Source organism: Plectropomus leopardus, chromosome 11 (genome assembly GCF_008729295.1).
Source record: "Plectropomus leopardus isolate mb chromosome 11, YSFRI_Pleo_2.0, whole genome shotgun sequence".
Classification (NCBI taxonomy): Eukaryota; Metazoa; Chordata; class Actinopteri; order Perciformes; family Serranidae; genus Plectropomus; species Plectropomus leopardus.
The window spans coordinates 4648648-4672005 of record NC_056473.1 but is presented as its reverse complement, the minus strand read 5'-3'; the positions used below and the strand labels follow the sequence as shown (position 1 = coordinate 4672005).

The 23358-nt window shown below is 41.8% G+C and overlaps 1 protein-coding gene across 3 annotated transcripts in view; it reads right to left on the bottom strand.

The window, feature by feature from the left end:
- Positions 1-9454: 9454 nt before the first annotated feature.
- Positions 9455-23358, bottom strand: part of otud7a (OTU deubiquitinase 7A) — a 57241-nt gene continuing 43337 nt past the window's right edge. For all 3 annotated transcript variants that reach the window (XM_042495979.1, XM_042495981.1, XM_042495980.1), the window contains 4 exons: positions 22721-22870; positions 14062-14176; positions 12973-13057; positions 9455-12659 (listed from right to left, as the gene is read on the bottom strand). In XM_042495979.1, the coding sequence (XP_042351913.1) occupies positions 11106-12659; positions 12973-13057; positions 14062-14176; positions 22721-22870 (1904 nt within the window). In that variant the 3' untranslated portion in view covers positions 9455-11105. The remainder of the gene's footprint in view (positions 12660-12972; positions 13058-14061; positions 14177-22720; positions 22871-23358) is intronic.

Below are 23358 nucleotides of genomic sequence, written 5' to 3'. Positions count from 1 at the left end.
GGACATATCATATTTGACAATCATATTTTGACATTTTTCGCCAAAGTATGGTGTAGCATTATCGGTCGTTCTTTCGACATGCTATATCATGGTGTTTTTGGCGGTTTCTGCAACATTCTATGCTATGGCGTGTCTATGCACATTATTTTATGCTGTTTTGAGGTGTTTCAGCTGTTTTTGGGACATGTCATATTTTCACATTTTAAGTCATGCTATAGCCTTGCCTTTTCGGTTATTTTTTTTTATCATGCATTATTGTGGTGTTTTTGGCTGTTTTTGCAACATATTATGCTATGGCTTGTCTTGGCACACCATTTTATGCTGTTTTGACGTGTTTTTTAGCTGTTTTTGGGACATGTCATATTTTGACATTTTTTGCCTTCCTCTAGCCTTGCCTATTTCGGTCATTTTTTCGACGTTATATTATGGTGTTTTGTTGTTTTTTACAACATATTATGCTATAGCATGTCTTGGCACATTATTTTATGCTGTTTTGAGGTGTTGTCAACTGTTTTAGGGACATGTCATATTTTGACAATTTCAGCCTTACTATAGCCTTGCCCTTCCGGTCATTTTTTGACATACATTATTGTGGTGTTTTTGGTTGTTTTTGCAACATTCGGTGCTATGGCGTGTCTTGACAAGTTATTTTATGCTGTTTTGAGGTGCTGTCAGCTGTTTTAGGGACATGTCATATTTTGACAATTTCAGCCATGCTATAGCCTTGCCTTTTCGGACATTTTTTCAACATGCTACTTTATGGTGTTTTGGGCCATTTTTGTAACATTCTATGCTATGGCGTGTTTTGGCACGCTATTTAATGCTGTTTTAAGGTGTTTTTAGCTTTTTTTGGACATGTCATATTTTGATATTTTTAGCTGTTTTTGCAGCACATTATGGTATGGTGTGTCTTGGCATGATAATTTATGCTGTTTTAGGTGTTTTCAGGTGTTTTGAGGATATGTCAGATTTTGACATTTTTTGCCATACTATAGCCTTGCCTTTTTCGGTCATTTTTTCGACATGCAATATCATGGTGTTTTTGGCAGTTTATGCAACAGTCTATGCTATGGCATGTCTACGCACATTATTTTATGCTGTTTTGAGGTGTTTCAGCTGTTTTTGGGACATGTCATATTTTGACATTTTTTTTAACCATACTTGCCTGTTCGGTAATTTTTTCAACATGCTATATTATGGTGTTTTTGGCCATTTTTTAAACACTCTATGCTATGGCGTATTTCAGCACACAATTTCATACTGTTTTGAGGTGTTTTTAGCTGTTTTGTGTCTTGGCATGATAATTTATGCTGTTTTAGGTGTTTTCAGGTGTTTTGAGGATATGTCAGATTTTGACATTTTTGCCTTGCCTTTTTCGGTCATTTTTTCACCACGATATGTCATGGTGATTTTGGCCCTTTTAACAACATTCTATGCTATGGCGTGTCTCAGCAAGCTAATTTATGCTTTTTTTCTGTGTTTTCAGCTGTTTTTGGGACATGCCATCTTTTGAAACTTTATGTCATACTATAGCCTGCCTTTTTCAAACATTTTTTGACATGCTATATCATGGTGTTTTTGGCCAGTTTTGCAACAAACAATGCTATGGTGTGCCTCGGTACACTGTTTTATGCTGTTTTGAGGTATTTTAGCTGTTTTTGGGACATGTCATATTTTGTCATTTTTAGCCATACTATAGCCTTGCCTTTTTGGTCATTTTTTCAACATGCTCTATTGTGGTGTTTGTGGTAGTTTCTTGCAACAGTCTGTGCTATGGCATGTCTTGGCACATTATTTTATACTGTTTTGAGGTGTTTCAGTTGTTTTTCAACATGCAATGTTCTGGTGTTTCCTGCCCTTTACGCAACAAACTAATGGTGTGTCTCGGCACGCTATTTTAAGCTGTTTTGAGGGGTTTTCAGCTGTTTTTGGGCCATGTCATATTTTGCCATTTTTAGTCATACTATAGCCTTGCCTTTTCGGTCATTTTTTAAAACATACTATATTATGGTGTTTTTGGTTGTTTTTACAACATTCTATGCTATGGCGTGTCTTGGCATGTTATTATATGCTGTTATGAGGTGTTTCAGCTGTTTTTGGGACATGTCATATTTTGACAATTTCAGCCTTGCCTTGCCTTTTCGGTCATTTTTTCAACCTGCACTATTATGGTGTTTTTTTGTAAATTGTTCGACATACTATACTGACGACATGACATATTGTGATGTTTTTGGCCATTTTTTCGACATTCTTTACTATGATGTGTTTTGACATGCTATTTTATGTAATTTTCAGCATTCTTTTTTGGATATGTCATAATTATATGTGATATTTTTACATTTTAGCCATACTATAGCCTAGCCTTTTCCGTCATTTTTTCAACATGCTATATCATGGTGTTTTGGCCCTTTTCGTGACATACTATGCTATGGCATGTCATGGAACACTATTTTATGCTGTTTGGAGGTGCTTTTTTAGTTGTTTTTGGGACGTGTCATATTTTGACATTTTTCGACATAGTATACTGACGACATGATATATTACTATGTTTTTTGCCATTTCATTTTTCAGCCTCCTTTACTATGATTCGTCTTGACATGCTATTCTTTGTAATTTTTAGCATTTTTTGGATATCTCATAATTAGACATTTTTCGACACACTATACTATGACATTTTCGGTCTTTTTTTCAAAATGCTGTATTATGATGTTTCTGACCATTGTTTTGACATTCTACACTATGACAGGTCTCGACATACTATTTTATGTACTTCTCAGCTGTTTTTTGGACATGTTTTATTTTAACATTTTTCAACACACTATACCATAATGTTTTTGACCATTTTTTCGCCATGCTTTATCATGATGTTTTTGGTATTTTTTTCGACATTCTATACTATGCTGTTTCTCTCCATTATATACTATGTGGTTTTCAGCTGTTTTTTGGACATGGCATATTTTTACATTTTTCAACATACTATACTGATATTTTGGTCATTTTTTTGACATGCCATATTATGATGTTTTTGGCTGTTTTTTCAACAATCCTTTACTATGATGTGTCTCGACATGCTAGTTTATGTACTTTTCAGCTGTTTTTTGGACATGTCATATTTTGACATTTTTTGCCATACTATACTATGGCATTTTTGTTTATTTTTTCCTCATGCTATATTGAGATGTTTCTGGCATTTTTTTCAATATCCTTTACTATGACCTGTCACTACATGCTATACAATGTAGTTTTCACCTGTTTTTTGGACATGTCATATTTTGACTTTTTCGACATACTATACTATGACGTCTTCAATCAATTCTGACATGCTATATTATGATGTTTTTGACCATTATTTTGACATTCTATACTTTGATGTGTCTCGACATATCATTTGATGTATTTTTAAACAGTTTTTTGCAGATTTAATAATTTGTCATTTTTTGTCATACGACACGATGACGTTTTTGCTATATTTTGATGTTTTTACCACTTTTTTCCACATGCTATACTTTAACCTTTTTTGACAGGTTTGTCATCTTCAGATGTCTGTCGACATCTACAGATTTAGATTTCAGAGGAACCCAAGAGACACAACCCCGTCAATATTTACATGTGCATCTTTTCCCCCTTAAAAAGGCACAGAAGTAGCAGAGGACAAAACTTACCTTTTTACCATTAGGTCGATGTAGAAAAGAAACAATTTGGTGCATAAAAAAACATCAGCAAAAGGTGGCTGAAAAAGGGTTTTCTGCTCAAAATTTTCTGGCAGAGGACCCCCCTAAACCCATTTTTAATATTTGTCCCGCCCAATGCTGAAGCCAAACCTATACTCTTGAGGGGAAGAATGTGTTTTCCCACTTTTAAAAGTTACTCGTCAATGTCAGATTCTGAGAAAGTTCCTCATTTCTGATTAGTATGTTAAACTAAATTAAAGATGAGAAATGTAGAAATGGATGATGTCCCTCAGTTTGACAGCCCTTTCTCACAAGCATGCCATGTGCTTCAGTATTTTTCTTGCAACAGGAAGTACACTTTGTTCCCCTATCTCACCCATGCAAATATTTACAGTAACTGCTGGGGTATCAACAATGGGCGGGGCATCAAATGCCGGGGACTCCTTCCTTCCTTATTGTATTTCAGGCCAAACAGACTGATAAATGGCGTAAAGTTTCCTGTATAAACCCAGTGCACTTGCAACCTCAGAAGAATGGATGATTCACAACAAACTGCTGCCTCCCCCAGAGCAAACTTTACTTTTTACTCTGTGTGACACACAAAAAGCAGAGTTTCCCACTCCATCTGCACTCGCTGTTCTGCAAAAATCGCCGCCAACATGCCTTTATCCCTCTCTTAAGCTGAGGGTGCCCACCACCAGCACATGCAGAGAGCGCAGGCGTGGCCTCTCCAGCTCCACAATGAATCATGCCATGTGGAGCGAGACAGGAAGGAAGAGAGAGAACAGAGCCATTAAAATTCTTGATGAGGAGCCTGGTGTTCTCCGTGCTCAATCTGTACACCTCCTGTCTCCAGGCAGGTTGGAGCTACCATCACGCCACGCTACACAAACAGACAAGCTGCCACCCCTGGCACCGCTACACAACTTGGTGTGCCATCACAGCCGGCATGTTCCCAGAGCTTGTTTTTCATATTTGTGTGGCAACAAGAGGGACTTGTGCATGGTTCCTTTTCATGTGCTTATATTTAACTCCTTTTTTAATTGTCTTAGGCTCCCACTGTTTGCAGAGAGCTGTTGCTGTCAAGGAAAATTGAGCACCTAAACATGCAAACCCTGCATCATAGCTCAGCGTGATAGTGGAGCCTCTGGTCATGCAACAAGCAGAGTCACACTAGAGTCCCTGTGCAGACCACTGACTGAGCTAATTCACACGTATCTCGCCGTATTACAAGAAAGTTCTCGTGTTTGGCTGGTTGTGTGTGGGTGAGGCACATATTCTCACTGGGTTCTTGCAATCACGTGTTCATTCTCAGGATGACACATTTTCTCCTCTGTAGTGAGTTATATTGCTGCAGATGTGAAGCAAAGTACAGGCAGTTATATGAGCGGTGAGAGCACATCTCTGCTGGTATCACCCTGCAGACAGGATGTGGGGGCGGAGGAGGTGGTTTCGGTTTGACTGATTTATCTCTTCAGTCACACCTTTTCTTTTGGATTATCACCCCCCTCCAAAAAAAAAAAAAAAAAAATACCCAGTCTCCAGGTGAAATTCTGCAGAACAGGTATTCACAGAGTGGCTGGCGAGAACCTCAAATATGAGTTTTTTTTGTTTCAAACACATTGTTTGAGAGAGAGTACACAGTGTGATAGAGATGGAAGACGAGGATGAGGGGGCGGGTGGGTGGCGCTCGTGATTGGTGCACCCAACCTAGACACACTCAAAAGTCTACAGCGTGGGAGGCTTTATGGCCTGGAAAGGGTCTACGCTCCACTGAGGTGTGTGGGCATCGCTGCCTTCGAGACTCAGTGGAATTAATCCACAGAAAAAGAGGGAGAGATGTGGTCAGCAGCAGCGGTAGCAGCAGCAGCAGCAGTGGTCTTAATCACACAGAGGCCTGTGTGTGTGTGTGTGTGTGTGTGTGTGTGTGTGTGTGTACGTCCCTCTTCCTCTATGCCAAGCCCCAAAAGGCAGGCTGAAGGGCCATGTGATGCCACCCACTCTCGAGTGCAGTGCATGGCAGGGCTGGCTCTAGATCCTGCGGAGCGGGTGGGATGAGCTCAGATATTGGAGGCTGGCACTGGCTGAGAACAAGGCTTAGCTATGGGAGGTGGTGGGGGAGAGTAGGAAGGGGGATGGGGGGGTGGCGGGGGGGTTGGCATTACCACTCACTGCAGCAGAGGCATCAAAGGCACCAACCTGCTTAAAATACAACAGCACTGTTAGTACTGTCAGGTAGAGTGCCTTAATAAATGAGAATAGCAGAGAGAGGATCTAAATATTCCACCTTTTAATTTAACAGTCTTAATGAGACAACTGCTTACCATAAAAATCAATATTTATGAATTATTGTGTTGCATTAAAGCTTCTAATGGGTTCCTATTATGTGAGGACTGAGATGCATGTGAAAGGGGAATAAAAGGCAGAAATATTGCATCCCGGTGTTTTTTTAAAACAAGCCGAGTGAATTTGACAACATGGAGGCTTGGAGGATGAGAGGCCTGCCAACGACTGCTGTACGCCTGATAGAGCTCTTTGTTGCTTTGAAAGCAAAGGGAGGTCCCTCATGCAAATTCAAAGGAAATTCTGAGAAAACGGAATCCAAGAAAGAAGACAATGCGCTCTGTCTCATTCAGTACTTGTTGTGGAGGACGCAGGATTCAAGAGCCCGGGATACATTGCGGAGAAGAAAGGGGCCCTCATGTGCCATTGTGTGACTAACACAAGACGTCATGTGGAGATGTAATTTATCTTCAGAACTTTGCAAGTGGTTTCGTATTATATGTAGCCGCAGTCGTGACCCGAAGCTTGGGACAACAGTTGGAGAGGCGAGTGAGTCCAACCCACATCGTTGTCTCCAGCAGCCGAGTCACGAGACTATACTCACAGTCAGAAGTATGTAAGCCATCCCACACATTACAGGCTGCTGCCCACCGAGCAAACCTTCTCCTCACTCTCACTCCACCAACTCAGCCAGCTGCTGCTGCACGGACTGTGGAGAAAGCAAAAGCTAATTTTAACACATACTTTTTTAAAGATTTTTTGAAACCCTCATGAGCTAAAGTGTATTTAAGAGTTCTGACAGAAAGTGCAGAAATTGTAAAAGAAGTTGAAATTGTCATTCTATTGACATGTGTTTATTCTTTATGTCAGTGTTTCTCTTCAGTTTTAAAAATCTGTGTGTGCATTATAGATAAAGACCTTATACCCACCTAGCAATTTTTGGTTCTGAAAACATTCTGAGAACGTAACAAAGCAACCAATGCAGTGTTTTAGTAATGTTTTCAGCAGCAAGTTTTCTTTCAGTTACCAGAATGCTGTTATTAAAGTTTGGGTAACATTCGCTGTAAAAATACAAAAAATGTGGGTTTTTTAAAAAAAAAATTATCGTTGACATATAACACCACTTTACATTTTCAACAAAAAAAGAGTCCTCAACATGTTTTCAATGTTGCTTTTAAAATGTTTTTTCTTTGTTCTCAAGTAACGTGTGAAAGTTTTATTGAAAGCACCTTCTATGATGTGTCATCTCTGAACACCATCAAGACGCCCTCAGGATGTTGCAGTTATAAAGTTTCATCTTAGTCAGTGTTTAACCTAAAGAGAAGAGACTTGAAGTGATAAACATACTTAAAAAATTCTTTGAACATCTGATTAAAATTTAAAACATTATTGCAATTTGTGGGCAACATTAGCTGATGTTAGGGAGCGTTCCCTGCTCGCTGGGTAGTCTCCAGCCCTCATGCTAGCAGCTCTGTGAGGCTGTGATTTGGCTCAGTGTTACTTTGAGCTCAATGCAAACAGGCTAAAGCTGCGTTCACAAGGACTCCAGCAGACAGCAAACTGGATGTCATTTTAGTGAAAGAAAGCAGGACGGTAAAATTAGGCGAGGCCGGCAGAGAATACCGGCAACGGTAGATGGTATTCAGTCAAAACAACAAATGACAACCTTGCGGCTTGAGGAAAAGTCAGAGGAAAGTAAAAAAGATACATCCTCTAAAAACCATGAATGTTTGTACAAAATGTCATGCCAATCAATCTGGTGGATGTGATATGATTGACATGTTTTATAAGTTAAAGTCTTGACCAGCTGGTGATGCTATATGAGAAGTTAAGGGTCGCTTAAGTCATTAGAATTCCTCCTCTGGGGACCATGATTGACAAAATACTTGAAATAGTTGAGATATTTAAGTCTGAACTAAAGTGGTGGAACAACTGCCTGACAATTGTATCACTACAACCATGCTGGCTAGCACAGCTAAAATAATTAAAGATAAAAAATGAAAAAATGAAAAAACCCTAGACATTCTCTGTTTCCTTAATCATGTCTGTTTATGTAAATCCAACGATGATAATCTGACTGGAAGCCATCGGTCACAGCTTTTAACAGTCTAAAATGAAACCTTTCTTATTCTCACAAGCTACTTTTCTCTGCATTTGAAGATTAAATTGGCTGTGATTAAATTCATCCTTACACATCCATAGTGACAAATAAATGATTAACCTTCCCTCTGAATATCCTCTGAGTCATTTTTATGTACCGTTTGTCTCGAGATGTGACTTATGCCCACATGCAGCAAGCCGTCACTAGATTTAACCATGGCAGGGCTGGAGGACACACACATGAATGCACTCGCAGATTTTCTGCTGCTTTTCATAAGGCCTGTTTCGCTGTGTGGCGTCGACCCTCCTGTCAATGTAGGAGCGTCTCCGGAGATATGAGGCCGAGTTACAGCTCTCAGTCTGGAACGCTGCCCCACTTGGCAGTTCACTCCCAAAAATCTCAACTCTGTAACCTCAGAATGATTTTGATGGAAATTTATCTTCATTCTGTTTTGTTTGCCTCATTCAAAAAGCAGACACGAGATTAATTATCTTTTTCCATCAATGCTGAGTCTCATCAATAATAAATTCAAATAGCCTCTTAAAGGGGAAGAACAATGATTTTACACCTTAAGAGTAGTGGTAGCGACGACACAGTAGTCGACAATGCAGTGTAGCGACGACGCAGCAGCGTGTAAATTCGGTGCCTGCTGGTATGGAGAAACTAAATGAAATAATTATATTAACAAGCGCACATTAACAATAACACTAGCAATTTTGAAGTATTTTTTTTTAAAGAGCTTAGGTCACGTTAAGGCCACGTAAGGCGAGAATGGCCCTTCTAAAAGTGGAAGTTTAAAAAAAAAAAATCATGTTCATATGATGACATTGCGAAAACGATCCTCAATGATCCACAAAAACAGCCGAAAACGCTGTAGTATGTATGCCAGGCCAGTAGTTGGCAGTGTAACTTTGTAATGACAAACCATAAAAGAACACCACGCACCTGCTCACAAAGGCGTTCTTCTCCGATAATACATCCATGGGTCTTCTACACAAACAAACAAGAAGACAATGGCGAATGCACGCACGAGACTACGACTTTGGCAATTCTTCAATAAAATGGAATAAATGAATAAAAAAAAAATTTGTCTCTCACAAGTCTACCAACATTACAGAAAGTGCAACTTCAAAATGTTGGAGTACCTTTGTAAGGATGCTACTAAACTCTGCTAACCACAATTACACATTTAAGGAAAAAAGTGGGACACTTCCAATGATCGTGTTTAGTGTTTGTCGATCTTCATGGTTCCCTATAAAATTACTTAAAATTGTCAGAACATAGTATTGATTGAAAAATCCTTGGCTCCAAAATGAGATCTACAATCTTTGGATTTCTCACGATAACCTCTATGAAGAAAAACAAAAACGACGCAGACACACCATGTTTGTAACAATAAACTATTTTTTTCCATATTTACATCTGTACCTAATGTGCAAATTAATAATTTAAAGTAGTGTAAAACTCTTAAAGGAATACAAAATCATATCTTACAGTCCTAACATGGTGAGAGTCCATGAACTTGTCACATAGAAACAAAGAGGAGCAACACTGCAGTGTGTACAGGAGAGAGGGAGAGAGACAGAAGCGAACCCAGGGAGCAGTGGACATCCTTGGCCAGGACACACTTAAGTTAAGGACAGCATGGTACATTATCCAAGCATCACCAGAACAAACAGCAACACAAACACTGCGTCTTTACAGTAGTCATGTCGAAATGAGCAGAAAGCACTTGGAGGCCCGGGGTTTCACAAACCCCACTGATTGGTTAAAGCACTGATGATCACAAAGGCTTGAGGTGCTCTTAGCAGCAGGTGCTTCTTTTTAACGGCCTCTAGATATGGAAGAAGAACAGACAATCTCACACTGGACCGGTGACACATCAATAATGCAGGTCACCACATAGTGCTAATAGCATGATTGCACACCGTGTTTTGTGTGTGTGTGTGTGTGGTGTGTGTGTTTGTGTTTGTGTTTGTGTGTGTGTGGGTGTGTAGAGGGGAGGAGACACGTAATCACACGTCGGACAAATACGCATCGGCCTGCTCTCGCTACCCACTATTCTTCTCATCTAACACATTGACTGAATAGTTGACAGGCGACTCGGAGAAACACACCATAAACACTGCATATTTGAGAAGCAATTTGTCCTATGCACATTTTTGAAAAATTTTGTTGTTTTTTTTTGTTTGTTTTTTTTTAAACAGAAGCCAGTTGGCAGTGCTTGTGGTCTCAAGGAGGTCGACTACGGGCTAAAAATGTGAAATGATATCTTACACATTATTTTAAGTCCAATTCAGACACAGGAAAACCTTGTGCCGTGGTGAGAGCGAAGGTACACTTAACAAATGAGATTTTACATTTTCATCCTAACCTGACGTTACAATCTATAATGCTTACACATTTTTTTAATTCCTGTAGTTCAAATTTGTTTACAAAAGCACACCGTGACAATCCTTTACAATTTACAAGATACAGTTAACCTACAGTAACTATATTATTGGTGCATAGACAAAATTGGGAGAGGGTGTAGCAAAAATCACCAATTTATTGCTTTAAAGTCTAATATTGATCTCCCGTTAAATTTCTTTTGATTGCAAAACAACTACAAATTTTCCACAGAGATTTTGAAGAACCAAGCAGAGGTATTGCATTCAAACTGATTAAAAGAGCTAAAATGTTCCCTCCTGATGAACTCTTTTTGAAAAATAAACAACTTTCCCTCACATAAAGAAAGTTACATCACAGAGAGATGACTTTTACTCTAAAACAAGTAAAAGACTAACTTTGATGAGACAGAAAACAACCCCAAAAAACAAAAAATAGCACAATTTCTGGCCAAAGCTGCTCACTGTGTCAAGTTCTGCTTCCCCCATCATAAAGTAATCATCTTTACTAACAAGGGAAGGGTGACAGGAATACAAGAGCATTCTTCAACAAAATAGGAAAAATGTTTGCCATCATGTTATTCTAAATGCAGAGTGCAGATGGTGTCGTTCCCTCAAGTCTCCTGCGGCCTCGCTGACAAGTGGCTGAAGTGGCTGTGATGGCTATGCAGGCCTCTGCACTTTGCTCTCCCTCTCCCTGCGTTTCAGCTCCTCTCTGTAGCAGTAGGAGCAGTAGTTATCTGTCTCTGGCCTGCCGTAGAAGGAGCAGTTCTCCCTCTTGCAGCGGCGCTGCTGAAAGCAGTACAAAGGGCTTCCAGAGCTCCGCCCTTTGGTTTTGTCTTGGTTGAGCCAGGTGTGAGACGAGTTGTCCTCATCAGCAAACTCCAGGCAGTCCTGAATGTCTCCCGCATCGAATCCGTTGGTGTAGGTGTGGGACTTGTGTTCGCCGGGCATGTTGTAAGCCAGGGTCTCTATGGTGTTAACAGTGCGGACCCCCGACAGGCGAGCGGGGCTGTAACTCTGGGATGAGAGTGTGCGGTTCTGCTGGGGGTAGGTGGCACATGTCTTTAGGGTGCCCACCACGGGCTTATAGGGGTCATCTTGGAAGATGGAGGATTGCATGTTGACATCTTGTAAGTGGATCACACTGTGCCTCTGGATGGGCGGTGTATGGCTGTAGTGGGCGGACACAGGAACGGGCCCAGGTCTCTTAGCACCAATACTGGGGGAGGAGTAAGGCGCAGGGGCTGGGGCTGGGTGGGAGACGTGGTGGGTTGGCGGGGTGGGAGGAGGGACTGGGACAGAGACAAGAGGCGCTGCAGGAGTGGGACTGTTCCTGCCCTGCATCTTGAGGCCCAGCGGGGGCTGGGAGTTGTGGTTGTAGGTATGGGTGTGGTGGGGTAGGACGGGAGAGCAGCTCTCTGGGGGTGAGCTGTCCGACCTCTCCCTCTGGAAGACACTCTCATGCTCGGGCTTCTTCGTGGGCGCCTCGGTAGCGGCGGGGGGCTTCTTCTCAGCCTCCTTCCTCTTCTGCTCCTGCTCCTGGCTGAAGCGCTCCTGGGCATTGGTCAGGTAGTAGCTGATCATCTCCTCGTGGAACTGGTGTCGATGGCTGGTGAGCAGGAGGCCTGCAAAAATGAACTTGCGCTCCCCCTGCATGGCGGCCCGCAGGATGTTGAGGCTGAGCTTGACATCGGTGCTGTATTTCCAGTTTTCCAGGGTCTTGTCTCTCCCTGCACTGTCCTGTCTCTCAGTGGGGGAGGAGCTGGAGGGTCTGTCTCTGTCTGTAGGCGACGGACTAGTGGCCTTCTCAGAGGAAGTGGAGCTAGCTGACTGGCCCGACTCCTCCTTGTTTCCCTTGGTTGTCTTAGACTCCTTCTTCTTTGTCTTTTCCCCTCCGTTTTCCCCGTTACGACCTGAGCCAGAGTTAGATTTGTTCATTTTGCCGTGCACAAGGCCACCCAGGCCTCCCATGTTCTTCTTCAGCTTGATTCCCAAGGTTTTGCTGAAGCTACCTAGTTTGTTGGCTACAGAATCAGCCCGGCTCTTGTCTTTGTCCTTGCGCTGCTTGTCTTTTTCCTTCTCTTTGCTGGGCTTGCTGTTGTTGACGTTGGAGTTGCTGCCGACAGACTCGCGGTCAGAGTCCATGGACTCAGCCAGGGACTGGACATCCTCACCTGCAGAGGCTGTGGGAGACTCTGGCTGAGCCAGGGGAGCCTGCACAGAGATACATGTAAGCAGCAATGAGGAAAACACAGCACAAGCATTAATGTCTCAGGGACATTTCTCAGGGACTGCCAATCTATTCCAGACAAATTCACCAAAACAACATTTAAAAACAGAACTTTGTTGCATGATTGCTGGTGAGTCATAATCAGTGCAAACACATGAATGCCTGGATTATTTCATCCTGACAGTAAATAAAACTGATTGATTGGACCCTGTGGTTTCAAGAACATCTGGACTGAGGGAGTCCCTCTAGAGCTAAATTAACCATGACGAACAAGAAACACATGTGAGAAACAGTTACCCTTGTTTCAGATGGAATTCGGATCCATGTTACATTCATGTAGTTGTGCAGCAGGTTGAGTTTGGCCTCCAGAGACAAGATGAGACTGTGAGAGAACATGTATCAACAGTTAACAACAAGCAGTTGTATTACACAGATGACAGTTGACAAATTTTCTTAAAAGAACATAATGGCAGGTATAGCATGTTTATCATAGACCGTATAATAAAGATGGACAACATTAAGGGAGGCCAATTATCTCGATGGCCCCCTGGTGGCTGCCTGCAGTATAGGTCACAAAATCTGCTACTCTAACTTAGCGGATGGGACATAAGCTAAACTAAAAACTAAAAGTACATGCCAAATCAATTTTTCCAGAGGATAGTTCCCGACATCTAAGGTAGTTCTTGTCACCCTAACGTTTTTTCAAGTGTTTATTTAATTCATGTGATGCTATTAAAAGCGGATATGACCTCATGATTGACAACTGTGTGTATTTATATGTGTAGCTACCAGAGTAGCTACACGTTTAAATAAAACTGACAGTAAAATATTTTCTAAAAATCTGATCAGTGGCGCTGTTTGCAATTGGAGTCAAAAGCATGAACCTGCTGAATCTCACCACTTGTATAACGTAGAGCCCCTACATAAACTACACCTGCAATGCATCAAGGGTAATATAAAGAGTATTAGGTAGCGGCTTGAGCATCCTGTCTCTGTCTCTGTGCATTGTTCATACTGCAGCTTGTTGCAGGCTAAGCTAAACCCCTGACTGGCAGGAATGTGAAACAGAAACCCTTACATAAACTCTTTTCTAAACTCAGAGAGGGTGTTGCTGCTTTAGCGAGGCCTTTCCTGGGAAACCCTATGGATGACTGACGTGACTTACAATTTGTTCTCTCTCTGCTCACTCTTTGAAGTGACCTGAGCCCGGAGCCCATGATCAGAGTTAAATCCCCCCACATACAACCTTGTGGGTAGACTAACAGAACTGCCCTGGCCTGCAGTTTTTACTCTCACACGCTTCGTGGGGCTGCTCTCCTTGTCAGTGCCTCGGTGTGCTTTGCTGATAAGCATCAACACCCCCGTGATATACTATACAGGACTTACTTGGCTAGCTTGGTATTATCATTGTCGTCCCTCCCCCACTCCCAGTCCCTGCCAGGGTCCACGGCAAAATGGAGTGCCAGCAGCTTGTGCTCCGAGTCGGTCAGAGGGATAACAGCTGGAAGAGATGAGATTATCAGGAGGTTAGTTTGGTCTAGTTTTACTGCTGGAGACTAGGTTGCACGCTAGCTTTTCTCTCACAAGGCCACTGTGGTGTCAGAGCTACAGTGACACCATGATGACACACTAGAATAATGCCATGTTAATTATCCCAGATGCCTGTCAGCGGGGGTAAAGTATACTGTGGGTGCATTCTATCTGTCATCTATTTTTTAGGCAGAGAGGCAACTGTGACCAGTGAGCGTCACTCACGCTGACTCATCCAGACAGACAAGGGCCCCAGACGGCCCCTTTAGCTTTTATTTGTTTGTCCTCCTATAACACAGACTGGTCCCTATCCTGACTCTCCAAGCTACTGTAATGGACTGTCTAGTGAGGTGGAACTAGCCTATCTACCTTTTCCAGGTGGAAGAAAATTAAAGGGAAACATTTTTTGATATTTTTCAAACTGGACCCAATTTTCCCATGTTTTATGTTTGAGTGACTTATGGGAACAACCATTTTTTAAATTGGTCCAGTATTAAGAAAAAGTGTGGTTAAGACCACAATGTTTTATAAACTGGACTGACATCAAACAAGCGTTTAACCCTCTGAAACCTGAGATTGGATTTCTTTAAAAAAAAAAAATGGCAAAAAAAAAACATGATGAGCAACTTGCCAACAAGTTTCCTGCAAGAAATTAGTAAATGGTGACCAAAACAATGACCAGAAAATTAGCTAGGGTTGATTATTTGATATTATCCAAAACCAGGGAAAAATGAGCAGAAAACTACATTTTTAAATGTTTTTTTGTTTGTTTGTTTTTTATTCTAATTTTCTTGTAAACTTTTACTCATTTCTGGCAAATATTGTTTGGCTTTTTTCAGATAATTTTCTTGTGACTTTTAATGAATTTCTCATGCAAATTTTTGGACCATCTATAGTTAAATTCTGCAAATTTAACAAGCCAATTTGCTTGGTTTTCAAAGGGTTAATCCTACTCCCGCTGGACTTCTGACCATTACCGCCTGTTCCCAAAATGTGTGTATTCTACTCCCTTCCTTTGCCGTAGTTTGCATATTTGCATATGTATTTTTGAATCTTGAATATATTGCCACCCTAACCTGCTCAAATGCAAATGTTACTAACGTTCTGTGTCACCTTTTCAGGTAAATTACACTTCAGAAATGGTTATCATTACTTTTATCATCTTTCATAGAGTGTGCATGGAATTTGCAACAGCTGACCTCCACCAGCACACAATAAAGGCCAGTAAAGACACAGGTTGGTTGTACTACAAGGAATCAGCAGTTTTGTTTTGAAAGCCTGCAAAGTTATAACCATCCACCCCTGTGAGATATATTGTTGCATTTTGGCTGTACTTCAGGGCAATAGTGCAATGTGTGAGAGAAATCAAAAGTTTTTCCTACCATTCATTTGATGTATAGTTTCTTTGTTATTGTCTATTTGCAAAATCTTGGGAGACCTGAAAACAAGACTTCTCCTTGAGTGAGACTTTTTTTTCTATAATGTTGTCAGACACTTTAAACAACAATCTGAGCCTGTCAGTGTTCTCTGGTGATGCGGTATTGTCCCGAAGGATTACACTGCAGCCACTAAAACCAGCCACAAATATATGGGAAAGCAGCGCCCAGGGTGAAATATACATAAGTGTACCTTTAAAGAAAAAGTCTGGTTCATTACAATTCTGGTTGTAGCCGCTCTGGAGCCTTCAGTTGTATCATATGGTACAATCAAAAGCTCCAAAGCGGCTACTAAATTGGACCTTGTGGTGAGACTGTTTTGCTTCCAGGGTTTTGCTTTTGTTTTGTTTTGCTTTCAATCTCAACTTTTGAACCTACATGGAGAAAATATCCATTAAGTCCTCACAGGAAAACTGGAACTTGTACATCAGCATCTGTGACAACTCCACTTAAGAAGCTCATGTGATTCAATGAAAGCTAAAGAATGGCTACTAAAAGGACCTTTTGGTGAGACTGTTTTGCACTGTTTCCAAAGTCAGTAATTAATTATTAATTCTCAAATGGGACTGACTTACATGGCCAACTTTACTATCTGCACTGATAACACTGTACTCACCGGAGAGCTCGCTGAGATTTGGGAACACAGTGACATTGCTACAGCAAAGTCCAAAAGGGCAAGAGAAACGACAGGCTGTAAACAAGCCAGCAGTTTAGAGAGATTATCTAAACCACTTTATTTGGGGGTAAATCCAAAGTGAGGCCAGAAATAATCCCTGCAGAAAAACTATGCATGCACTGAGTATGTAGAGTCAAAGTTGAAGTAGGAAGTCAGTCTGTAAACCGTGATGAATGTTTAGAGCTGATAGCATGTTTGTCTTTGTTTTCTCTTCCGCGTATGCTAACCTTGGGGTCAGAATTCTCCTTAGCCATGTCCCAGACCTCTATAGTGGGTGCAATGTTACCATCACAAGTAAAAACGCCAGCACTATAAAAATGGGTCCAAAACTGCAGCCTTTCCTTTGCTAACACTCAAGGAAATGGTGGTCTGGCATGATGCTGCTTGGATTTACAATAAACTGAGCAGCTCTACAGTTTATCAGGGCTGTACAAGATGATTTAATTTAGTACTAGAGTGCAATCAGACACAGAAAAAGAGGAGTGCAGAAATAATTTCATTCATACACCGCTGATATGATCAGCTACTTACAAGCAGGAAGAGGTTTTCAACATTAATCACAGCACACAGCACATAAAACAGACACCCACTCGGTGCTTCCTCTTGTGGGAGGAGGCGTGCTTACAGTACGTGCACAGCGCGGGCTTGTTCGTGTGTGGAGTGCATGGCTGCCTTTCAAAAAACAAGAGTGGAGAGGAGGACTAGCTAGACCCCACTGGCCCACATGACAGCTCTCCTCAGGCTGCCTAGTGTGGGGGCTGTTGTCCACATGACAGCAGAGAGAGGCAGGCTGTTCGGGCCGAGGACATTCCAGCCCTCACTGTCAGCCCCAGATGGAAGATACAGTCTCCTCCCTGCCTCATCAATTCTTCCACTGCCAATGGGCTGCTCTCCCCGGCAGGCTTCATAGCGACGCAGGCACCAGCAGCCACGGCCCCTCCTGTGTCCCGGATGAAACTGCAGGTCAAATATTTACTCTGTCCCCCTTGTGTTTTTTTTTTGAGTGCCTATGTGCAAGTGCAAAGTACACTATTAATCATGAGGAGTGTCAAAATAGTGGTGGTACATGCATAGTGGTGATAAGTTCATGGACCAGTGCAGCCACGCCCATGCAAGCACATTTTACCACTTGAAACCTGGATAGACATCACTTTTCTTGCGCTGCATTCAGACACCCTAACAAGTATTTAAACCTTTGGAATGAGATGAGCAACTTGGCAAGAACTGTTCCACCACCTGCAGGAAATTATAACATTTGGGAAATTATTTTTAAAGAAGCTATGTAAATATTTCCAACAACTATATTCATAATTACAATAATAAAATTTGCATAATATGTTCAAAAAAATTACAGAATTGTTATTTAAACACTTTATTCAGGATATTTTCTTGTTTTTGTTTTCTTTTGCTTTATTTTTCCTTTTTTCTAATTTCAAGTAATTTTCATGTCCTTTTTTTTTTTACAAATTCTTTTCTAATTTTTGGGTCATTTCTTCTTAAATCGCTCATTGCCCTTTATCTATATTTTTGAAAGTCATGAAGCCAGTTTGCTCAGATCTCAAAGGGTTAAAACTGCAAACATGACCAATTATTATTATCTGACACCATTAGTCACCAAGCAAATAGTTCTAATAAACTGAGTAAATATATCACCAGCAGCCATGCTGGCAAACTAGATATGTCCAGAGAGTCTTAAAATGTCAAGGTTGCCTTTGCGTCATAACTGCAAATTGCAATGCATTCTACACCATCTACCTAAAAAAAAGCATGACTAATGCCTGTAGCCACAGAGACAAACAATAATGAGAGCAGTGGCATGGCAGCTCTGAAACTGGGAGGGGGAATAAAAAGAGCGTTTTTCTTAAAGAAAGCGTCTTTCCTCAGACGCTCTTGCCCAGAAACATCCTGTCATAATCATAAACACACACACAGGACAGACAGACGGCAGTGAACCAGCTCCCACTCAGTTCCCACTCGGGTCATGCAGCAGGCAGCCGAGGTCTGTGAGGTGGTGTCCTGGCTCCCACGATGCAGCTGTCCTCCTTTTCTCGCCATTCCAAAGTGCTGTGTGTGCTGTTGTTCCCAGCTATGGCCCCGGTCCAGATTCAAAGATTCAACGCTGCCAATTGAGCTCTGGGGGACTAAAGTGTGCTGTAATGTATTTACTATCCCAGTTGGCAGCCTTGTTTTGTTGTCCTTGAATGACCGATTCCCATAGCTTATGCATGGATGACATCATAGCCCTCCGCGGTATGCGAGGTGTGCACTCAGCAACATAGCTGCTAGCCTGCCTTGCTCTCCTCAGTTTGGATCAATGATTCAGGCGGGATACAGGGGGACCTGGGTGTAACCTGTGAGGAAACAGCTGTTGGAAACGATGTAGATAACCTTTCTAAGCATGTATTCATATGATTTGATTAAACATAAATGTTTCTTTTTTTTTTAGTTTGTGCAGAATGAACATGTCAGGTAGATCATGCTTTATGTCATGAGAGCAGGAAGAGAGAGGGCCCACGCTCCTCTTCCACCCCCTTTAGAGGACAAAGATGCCCGCTACAAGCTTTTAATTCACGGCAGGAACAGAGAGCCAATGTTTCCTCTGTTTGCAATTCAAGAACAATTTGTACCGTCTGGAAAATGCACAAATTTGAATTCCTGACTTTGGTCACTCTGCACAGCTGCAGTTTTAAAGGACCCAACTCACCAGAGTAAACAGCAGTCATGCATATAAACAAGCCGGAGTTTTTTTTTTTTTGTGCCACAGATTTTAACAGCGGAATCATGGTGGTAATTACAAGAACATCACATTTTAAGTAACACGTAAAACCACAACAAATGGCATTTTAATTCTGGCTGCCATATTGATTGAATTAGCCCGCAGCATGAGGAGTAATACACTGGCTGTCTTTAATAGATAGAGAAGTGAAAACCTGGCCAGAGCTGCATGGTTACACCGCGCTGTTATGTAGGTGGTCTTTGTGTAAAAGACGACTATTTACTTCATTCGAATGGGTGTTAGGGGGTTGATGACGGGATGCCAACGAAAACCTGGAAGTGTTTTGGTGCTGGGACCAGAGCTTGAAATAGCTCCGGAGTTTTCTTTAAGAGGGCCAGTTCATACTCATACATCGTTCAACCACAGGAGCACAAACAAGCTGATAAAAGAGATGGCCGACGGCGTGTACTGAGGAGCCAGTCATTATCACACAGCAGGTGAGCAGCAGTGGGCTGATGGAAAACATGTGCACAGGACTCTGGGTTCACCTGACTACCTTAAAAAAAAAAAAAGCAAAAAAAAGCAAAAAACTTGACTGCTCTTTTGGGATGTGCTCAGACAGAAGAAAGAAAGTTTTGATCCTTTGCAGTAACCTCGGACTTCAGTCGCCCCTCCCTTGTTTTTTTTTCAGCATCCACCATCAATATAGCACCGGCAGCCATGCCAGCAGGCCAGAAAAGGGTCAGTAGCGTGATGTGTCAGTGTGATTTAGAATCACATTACATAGGAGGGGGGTGGGGGGTGGGGGGTGGGGGACGGGACTCTGCTCTAGCCCCGCATACAGAAGAAAGAGCCAGTATTCTAACCCAGCCTCTGGCACCTGAACACGCACACGGCCTCTCGGATGCTCTTCCCCATGCTGAGGGAGACCAACCCTCCACCTGAGACATCTACACATTGGCCTGACTGTCAGCAGAGAGGGTTGCTGGGGCCCCCAGCCCGGGACCCTGCCCATATGTGGTGGTGTGGTGAGGGCTTAGGGGGCGGGCTGAGGCTACCCTGCCCTAATTGGCAGTGGAAGATTAGGTCTGCCTGTCTGTCTGACCCTCTGTCTCGCATCTGTTCACAGATATAAGCCAGTATGGCTGCACTGTACCACTCCTTAACCCTTTAAGGCACTGCATGGCTTTGCTCCAGACTACATCTCAGAGGTGCTTTTGGTTTATGAACCAAGAAGGCCCCTTATATCCTCAGACTCTTCTTTTTTAGTTGTTTCACAGAGTACAACTAAAACATTTAATTCTGCTTCTAGCTGTTATGCCTCATTAGTCTGGCTTTTATGTATTGTCTTACCATCAAAATTTTAAGATTTATACTTATTCTATTTTCTTAATATCCATTTTTGCGTATTTCATATGTTTTTGGTTCTTTAATCAAACTGTAAAGCACTTTGAATTGCATTTGATTTGTTTAAAAGGTGCTATATGAAAAAAATCTGACTGATTGATTGATTGATCAGATGCCACAAGCATTTAACCCTTTGAAAGACAAGAAAATTGATTGGATTTCTTTTAAAAACATGGCGAAAAAAACATTATAAGCAACTTGGCAAGAAGTGTCCGACAAAATTTTGAAATAAGTAAACGGTGACCAAAAAAAACAGCAGCTGGTCTAAAAAAAAGACCAGCAAGTTAGCTTTTGGTGATTATTTGATATTATCCAAAAACAGGAAAATGCCTACAAAACTACAATATTTATCATTTTTTCTTATTCTAATTTCCTTGTAACTTTGAATTAATTTCTTGCAAATGTTGTTTGGCTTATTTTCACATTATGTTTTTGGAACTTTTTTTTCTTTAATTGCATGCAAATTTTTGGGCCATCTCTTGATAAGTTGACAAAAATATGTACATTACTATTTATAACATACAAAAACTAAAACATTTTACATACCCTAACCTTAACCCCTAACTCTTATTCAGGGCCAGCCCTAGACTTTTGGGGCCCTAAGAGGAGTGTGTGTTCACATTAAACTGAATTAATATGTTAATTCAAAATATTAGTTCATACATAATGTATAAATAATTTGTAAGCAATTACTCAAAGGAGACTTAATAGCAGTAACATAATCAAACACAGTATTAATTGGCAAAAATGCAAAATGTCATTTTTTTAGGAAGATACTTTTTTTGTTGTTGTTGACTCTTGTTTATTAAAAAAAAATACAAATTCTAGACCAGGGGGCCTTAAGCAGTTGTTTATATCGCTCAATGGATAGGGCCGGCTCTGCTCTTATTAATAGCATGCAAAAATGTAAAACCTCTTTCGTACATAAAAAGTGTAGTCAAACATAACAGAAGCAGCACTGCTGTATAATATGATTCATCCCATGACACACACACACACACACACACACACACACACACACACACACAACACGCTACAAGTGTTTTCATAACATCCTGGAGAGAGAGAGACTGCAACAAAATGCACTCTGATCCTATCACAGGACACAGTGTACCAGAATGACAAAGTAGAGCCTTGCAGTGGTGTTGTGATCCAGCTACAGTGGGTTCTCTGGACATATGCACCATCTGGTGGACAAAATGAGAACCCTCCTCTGCCTCACTTAAAAAAAAAGAAGAAAAACTCAAATAAAAGTGGGAGTGCTGAATGTGCTGCGTGGAGCAGGCCAGCTTTGATGTGCTGCTGGCATTAAAGGCAATGACTCCAGGGCAGGGATCGCAGGTTAGTAATCATGTCTGTCTGCTAGTCTGCAGTGGTCGTACCCAGAGTTAATGACTAGGTTGGTGTTTACGCGCCGAGAATAGTAAGCTCAAATGCTCATACGAAAAAGCACGAGAAAAGTAGGAAGACACAGAGAGGAAGAAAGAAGCAGTTTGCGTAAGAGTATCTGTGTTTGGGGTGAGAAAAAGAGGCAGAGAGAGACGGTTGGCCGGCAGCCCACGCAAATGACAAGTCTGTTCCACCCACTGAGTCAGATACAGAGGAGCGCTGCGACTACTGAGGCTGGTTGTCAAGGAGATCCACTCTATTTGTCAATTAAAGGAACTCCATGAGAGGATTGCTCTGACCTCGAGAATAAGCGACGCATCCGGAGTGGGAGCGCTGGCATCTGAACATGCAAAACAAGACAATAAACACTCGGAGCTGAAAATTGACACTGCTTTGCCTCAACGTAACAGAATCAATATGCAGCACCACATCACACACTCGTGTGAGAGAGGGACACACCTACTGCAACAAGCTTAATTCAAACAGTGACTTCAGGGAGGGACAGTTACACGCAGGCTTGAGTGATGTGATCAATGCTCAGTTAGTCAGAAAGAGCAGCCTGCTGTCCACTTTCTCTGCATGTTGGCCACTCCCTTGTTCCTGCTGCCAAGCAGCCTTTTTTAATAATGGATCACAGGTAATTAGACTGCTGTCTCATACATTATTCACCTCGAAAAGGACAGGCAGACCTCTCGTCCTCATTCTCGCAATCTACCCACTTAAAGTTAAAGCAAAGACTGCCTAAATATTACCTAACTAATGCACATTACAGCGGGTGACACTTTGGATTTTTGAGAAGAGGAGGTCAACAAAAGGTTTGCACATCTGATGCCACCATCTTTTTCTGTCGGAATTATGTAAGTGGTTTTGCGGTAATGCGCAGTGGTATACCTTGCTCTCGCTGCTGGTCTCTCTGCTCCATGGACACCAGTGCGGAGAAGTGAGCCTGATCGTAGGCCAGGACCAGAGGGGAGCAGTGACAGCGGCTCGGAGGCACCTCCAGAGGCAGATAGAGCCCTCCGAACGGGATGGGAGCAAACGCTGGAACAACAAATCTACAGTTGGTACATTGTCTAATATACAATGTAACAGTGTTTCCCAACCTGGGGGTCTCGACGCCTACCAGGGGTCATCAACGCTTATGGGGGGTCTTGATTTTAAGAAAACTTAACCCCCTCCACCCCAAAAAAAAACAAAAAAAAAAACCCAGTAAGCCTATATTTCAACATTTCATTATTTCTAGGGAGGAAAAATTAATTACACACCATGACACAGGTTGTGATTTGATATATTGCAGTAACAAGGTGATATATCGTGACATTTTTTAAAATCTAATTTTGAGGAAAACTATCATAAAGACCACTCCACCATAATGCATTAATATAAAATTGGTCCGAGGACCACGACTGGCCTCTGGACCAGACTTTGGACACATATGCCTTAACCCTTTGAAATCTGAGTGAGTGTCATAACTTGTCCTTGTGCTGCTTTCAGACGCTGTTCACAAGTATTAAACCTGAACAAATTAG